This window comes from Cynocephalus volans, chromosome 3, assembly GCF_027409185.1.
Source record: "Cynocephalus volans isolate mCynVol1 chromosome 3, mCynVol1.pri, whole genome shotgun sequence".
Classification (NCBI taxonomy): Eukaryota; Metazoa; Chordata; class Mammalia; order Dermoptera; family Cynocephalidae; genus Cynocephalus; species Cynocephalus volans.
The window spans coordinates 23206119-23212860 of NC_084462.1; the positions used below are offsets into that span (position 1 = coordinate 23206119).

Sequence of the window (6742 nt, forward strand, 5' to 3'; positions counted from 1 at the left end):
AGAAGAGCAAATAGACATATAAAGGGTGAATAACTGAGTGTAAACAGCGCTCTGCTGAAAAGGAAGAAGGCAGCAGCAGTGGACAGGGGAACAGATCTAAGTATAAAACAGTGTTAAGAGCACTATTTTTCAAAATTCTTGACAGTAATTCACAGAAATATATTTTACATCATCACCCTGTATACTTACACACACACACATTCATGTAACTGAAACAAGTTTCATGATAAATACTATTAGTTTGTAGGTAAATATAAACGCAGTTAATTCCAAATATAATTTTATTAACATTTAAATATAACATACCAAAAAAATCCTTTCAAAAGCACAAAATTTCATAAATATTTTATTTAATGTGATGGGTGTGCTTGCCTGTTCATAAGTTCCTTCCAGTCAGGAACGCATGAAGATAATGCTACCCGCATGTCTGGGGCACTATTGAGCCTATTTCTTTTCTTTGTTTTTAATCGTGTCAAGATTGAAAAACCTAGCTCACACAAACAGGTAGTTGTGAATGGTAATAATAGCAATATACTCTTTCTACTTAGCAATGGAAATTCATCTTTAATCTTAACCCAAAATGCTGATAAACTCAATGTCTTATAATAATTCCTCAGTGTGAATGATGAACTGAGCTGCAATAATTCAATCTCTTCTTCAGGCACCAAGTTTAACTGAATTATTGATTCTGGGTTTTGAAAAGAAAACGGGTCTTTCATCCAAATATTTTCCTTTAATGATTCAAATTTCTCTTTTGGAAAGTAATATTCAAAGGTTTGAGACAAAGAAGTAAGATGGAACAATATCTCTAATTTTATTTTTTTTAAGCAGTCTTCATTAATAATGTTCTCTTCAATGTGTTGCAACAATGTTGGGAACATATAGTAGCTGGGGCGATTACTTTTAAGTCTGGCTTGCCACAATGATAATGTCTTCTGAAATCCTAGAATATGCTCAAAATGTTGAAATATATCATTGTTTTTCCCCTGTAGTTTTAAATTTAATTCACTAAGAATGCCAAAGATATCACTTAAATATGCCAATTTTGTTACCCATATGTCATCTTCAAAAATATTTGCCAAATGAGATTGCTTTTCAATGAGAAAAGTGTAAATCTCATTCCTGAGTTCATATACTCGGCTCAATATTTTTCCTTGAGACAACCAACGAACTTCTGTATGAAAGAGTAAGTGGGTATGATTAACTCCAATCTCTGAACAAAATATTTCAAGAAGTCTGCTGTTCAGTGAGCATCCTTTAATATAATTAACAATTTTCACTGCTTTTTTCAATACCTCCATTAGATTTGGTGGAATTTCTTTGGATACCAAAGCTTCCTGATGAATAAAACAGTGATTCCAAAGGGCATTGTTATGGGTTGCTTCTAACAATTTTTCAATAACTTTGCTATGTTTTCCAGTCATATTTGCTGCTCCATCACTTGAAACTCCTTTACAATTTTTCCAGTTTAATTTATATTGGCCAACAATGCACTTTTCTAATTCACTAAATAAATCCAATCCAGTTATATGTGAATTTAAATCTAAACAACATAAGAGATCCTCTACAAAATCATCTTGCCACACATATCTGACATAAACCAAGAGTGCTGCACAACTTGCAATATCAGTGCTCTCATCAAGTTGGATTGCAAAGTCTATACCAGACTGTAGCCGTGTAATAAGCACTGCTTCTAAATGTTTTGCTATAGTACAGATTCGACGAGAAATTGTATTATCACTAAGAGGTATAGTTCTTAGTTTGTCAGCTGATTTATCATCAAAAATTGTACGTACCATATCCATACATGCTGGAAGAATAATTTTTTCAGCAGCTGTGTGAGCCATTTTCTCTTTTGCCACTCGATATGCAACTAAATATGATGACAATAAGGCTCTCTCATTCATAGTTGTAGAACGACTAAGAAATTGTGGCAATGACTCTATGTTGTTTTTTTCCCTTTGAAAATGGTCTTCCTCATTTTCATCTTCCTCCTCCACCTTTGCTATCACTATGTCTTCCATCTCCTGGGTAGCCTGGGGAGACAAATCTGCAGTATTCCTTGATTCAGGAGTCATTATTCAGGTTCAAGGAACTGGCTCATTTGATCCAAATAGGGTCTGTTTTGCAGGGCTGCCCTTTTTGACCTAGGAGGTTTTATGATGTCAGTTTTTGCTATCCTGCAGGGTAGAAAAATTTAATAGCAGTATTACAAAGCAACATTGTATTGCTAGGCTGTGAACAACTCATACAAGTATTCACGAAATCAATTCACGAAATCCAGTGGTGTGACATGGTAAGTACTGAGTAACTGTCATTCATGTTAGCTACGTGCCAAGCAGATTTGGTGCATTACATACAAATCTCCTTTAATACCCGCCTAATGAGGGACATGATTATTATTCCTATTTTACATATGAAAACTATGAAGCTGAGAAAGATTAAATAATGTGTCTAACAACACACAGTTAGTGTAGTAGAGCCAGTAATTAAACCCAGGTCTGGAAACAGGGTCCTAGCTGTGCTGCTACACTGCCAACTCTAAAGAGTGATCTGTCACTCTTAAAAGTAACCACCAAAGTTGGGTATACAAGATGATGGAGCACAGGGAAAAAAAATGAGAACTTATATTTGTATTTTTAAAATAAGAAATTAAGCTGTATAATTATTATATGAATACTGAAACACTTCATGTTACATAGATACATGAATTATTCTAGATAATGAGATTTCTACAACACGTGAAGGTTGACAATGGCACCCTCATTTATATGCTTTTAGTATATTGTAATATTTTACTGTTTATGTAAGCCTAGTGGATTTACAGATATTACCTAGTTTTACTAAACTAACCCTCACAAATTAGTCAGATGGCCTAACTGATTCCTGCAAAGAAATAATGGCAAGTGTGTCAAGGATGGATTGGATTGCACCAAGAATAGTTAGGGAAGATTCCCCAAGGATTCCCTGCATTGACTAACTCCTCCACTACTGGAAGCTAATGTAATTCCTACAAATCTTCATTTCATTCTCTTATTCATTAATCTCTGAGAATCATTAGAAAGATTGTCTCTCAAATACATTTTCCCTCCATTTCCATTTCTATATTTGGAATTCAGGCTTTCATTACCTCTAGCACAGATTACTGCAATGATCTATTTTAGATTCCTTAGCTCCACCTCCTGTTACAAATCAAATTACATAATATGGTATGGACAGCTCTGCCAGAATCCAGTTTTCATCATATCACTCTCTCCCCTCAAAAATTAAGCACGAATCCCCCCATTCAAAGGTCACCATAACATGACACTCTTCAAGTCTTTCTTCCCATTTCTTCAGACTCTATGCTTCAGCCAAACTGGGCTCCTCACTGTTCAACAAAAGCTCTGATTTCCCATCTTCATCCCTTTGCCTGGAACAACCTGCCTCCCCAACTCCATCTCTCAAAATTCTACCCTTCCTTGAAACCTATTAAATTTGTCCTGATAGCTCTAACTTTCCTTTCTGTCCCATCTTATAGCATTTATATTCCTTGTCATCATTTGTGTTGCTGTTTTTATCATCTTCCAACTATTATATTTTCTTTGCTCATTTCATTTTTAGTGATACAGCTCGTGAAAATTCCATTCTGGCTCAGGTATTTTAAAACTGAGGAAAAGGAATCTTCATTTTTGTCACCTGGGTCAAAGTTTTAAAGGTGGGGAAGGAGAAACAATGTATTCTTAGAAGCCTCATAGTGACAGTATGCATTAAAATAAAGGGACTGCAAAGAGGAGGTGAAACCAAGATAGGACTGTGGTCAGGAGCAGAGTCACTCCTTTCTAACTTGGACAAACCCTCATGGAGTATTTTCCTGCTCCAGTTTGGGGTGGGTAACAGCAAAAAGGCTCGGTTTTATTTTACATTTCTCGGGGGTTCCAAGCACCCAGTCCTCTCTTGACTTTTTTTTTTTTTTTTTAAATTTTATTTATTTATTTATTTATTTATTTATTTATTTATTTATTTATTTAATCTATCTATTTATTTATCTATCTATCTATTTATCTATCTATCTATCTATCTATTTATCTATCTATCTATCTATTTATCTATCTATTTATCTATTTATTTTTGGTCTTTTTTGTGACTGGTACTCAGCCAGTGAGTGCACCGGCCATTCCTATATAGGATCCGAACCCGCGGCGGGAGTGTCGCTGTGCTCCCAGCGCTGCACTCTCCTGAGTGCGCCACGGGCTCGGCCCCTCTCTTGACTTTAGACTCATTAATTGTCTCTACCACTGGTTTGGTAAGTAATGTTTTGATAGCTCTTGCCCTGAAAATTAATTTTTAATGCTTTCATGCCTTATCCCAACTAGACTCAAGGATATAGATTATCTATTGCTTTCATTGTTGCCCTTAAGTCACAACACAGTTCCTTGCAACCAGTAGAAATTTAAAAAATATTTGCTCGGATGGATACAACATCAACATTTTCTGCTAATTTGTAGGAAGTTCAACAAATTCATTATAGGTCTGTTATTTTCAGTACTTGGAAGGACAAATCATTCACAATTTTTTTTTTTTTTTTTTTTTCGTGACCGGCACTCAGCCAGTGAGTGCACCGGTCATTCCTATATAGGATCCGAACTGGCGGCGGGAGCGTTGCCGCGCTCCCAGCGCAGCACTCTACCGAGTGCGCCACGGGCTCGGCCCAATCATTCACAATTTAAGAGACTTCACTGGGCTAGCTGATTAACTCAGTTGGTTAAGAGTGTGGTGTGTTGGTAATACCAAGGGGGAAAAAAAAGATTTCACTATACTATGACTATAGAGTTATTTATGAAAAATCTGAATAATAGAAGGAGTATAGCATTTCATGGATCTTTTTACAATGTTTTCACCACATTCATTTAATGATTGCCTATGATCTACTTGGTCCTCTATCACTTAAGGCTCTCTCAATAATGTGTCTTTCCGAATACTGGTGGCACAGCAGGAAATGGAAACGGTGCATTAGATTTCGCCTAGCTGGATTTTTCACGGTTAAATTCAGTCTAGCACTGACTTCCAAAGTTGGAAGGGCCTTCGAGCTAATCTAGTTTATTTTAATCAGGACAAATTTAAATTGGTGAGTCTGTGTGTTTCACCCACGATAATCCTAATAATCAGAGGCAGACAGAACTCTGGTAACTGGATTCCTAATGGCCCAACAGACTTTCCTTTCCACTGAACCACGCACAAACCCCCTTCACTACTTAACCCTGCCAGTCAAGAAGTTACCTCCCGCAACTGAAAAACCCACCCAAGGTCCTAAGTCCCTCATTTAAAAAGGCTTCGTAAAGTCCCGAAACTGAAAGGAAGAGAGTGAAATGTATATAATCTTATCCTATTGCATCCAAAACACTTCTTCATTCAGTAGGCTTCAAACACTCTTCAACCACCACCACTAATGGTGGTGAGTTTGGGGGTGGGGTGAACAGATGATCTGCAGGTACTTATGAGGCTTAACAAGCCTGTCCGCTAAAAAAGTAAAAAATAAAAACAATAATTTTTAAAAAGCCCATGGGACTTGATATCCTCTAAGGTCTTCTGAACTTTATAACTCGAGGTCCCTAGGAACCCAGAAAAAAACTCTCACTAGAGTACAACAAATGGGGACAACGAGGGGGCACAGAAATTAGACTAGGGTCATTTCGCCTGCGCTCCTTGGGGTGAAAACCGAGGACGAGGGGGCCCAGAAAGGACACGCGGACTGCCTCTCCGTGGTCCCACAGCATCTTATCCCAGTCCGGAAACCAAAGTTTCGTTCCTCTCCGCCTGGACCCACAGATGTCCCCGCAGGGAGACAGCGCTCTCTCCCGCCGAGGATGGGACGAAAGATGGGGACACAGGCCTTCCTCCACTCTGTTAGGGGGCGGTCGCCCAACCAACAGTACACGACCACCTCTGCCCCGGCCCGTCCTCCCGGCCGGATCCGCGACTCACCGTGTCCCCCGGAGATGTCTGGGGTCCTGGAATAGAAAAGGGATGTGACTCAGCGGACCGAAGAGCACTGGACTTGGAGCCAGAATCCCCCGTCTCCAAAACCGAGAGAGCGCGTCACAGGAGCCGGAAGTTCATCACACCCACCTTCCGGGACTGCGCTGCTTTTCGGGGTCCTCTCTAGGATCGCGGGAGGACTTTGCGTCCCTGTTTCCGAATCGCTGGGCTCTAACCTCTGGCTTTGGCCACCTCGCTCTTCAGCTTATACGCCCCTAGGACATGCGGGGGCGGGATAAAGGGGATTAGGTTTCTCTTGATACTGTCCTGCGCAAATACTTACACTTTTCTTATGTTTTTCTTACTAATGGCAATAATTGTAATAGTTTTAATTATTATCAAACAATAACAATACTTAGTGATTGTGTGTCTGTGGCAGAGGAACTGAAACAAGGGTGCAGACAGAGTAAGGTCAATGATGAATGGTTTCACAAACCGAAGTCAAAGGGACCTTAGCCAGAGAATGGCCATCTTTGGGGTAACTAGGTCCAAGCAGAAAATTTCAGGTAGCCATTAACTTGGGAAGTGATGATTATTAATTCTTTGAGGTTGGCAGAGGAAATGAGAGACTGCCTGTGTGGCTGAAACTGCCCGGAGATAAAATCATGCCCCAAAAGGATCCTTCTCAAAAGTTTGTCTCCCATTACACGCTCATGTGTTGATTTACTTTAGATGTTGTGTAGCCGCAATTAAGGATTGAAACTAAGTTTTCTTGTTTTTATCT

General features: G+C 38.9%; 1 protein-coding gene across 1 annotated transcript; it reads right to left on the bottom strand.

Moving 5' to 3' along the window:
• Nucleotides 1-263: 263 nt before the first annotated feature.
• Nucleotides 264-6051, bottom strand: FAM200A (family with sequence similarity 200 member A). The gene is made up of 2 exons (XM_063088356.1): nucleotides 5965-6051; nucleotides 264-2180 (listed from the first exon to the last, which is right to left on the bottom strand). Exon 2 carries the CDS (start codon nucleotides 2076-2078, stop codon nucleotides 351-353), a length of 1728 nt encoding a protein of 575 aa, XP_062944426.1. The 5' UTR covers nucleotides 2079-2180; nucleotides 5965-6051; the 3' UTR covers nucleotides 264-350.
• Nucleotides 6052-6742: the final 691 nt, after the last annotated feature.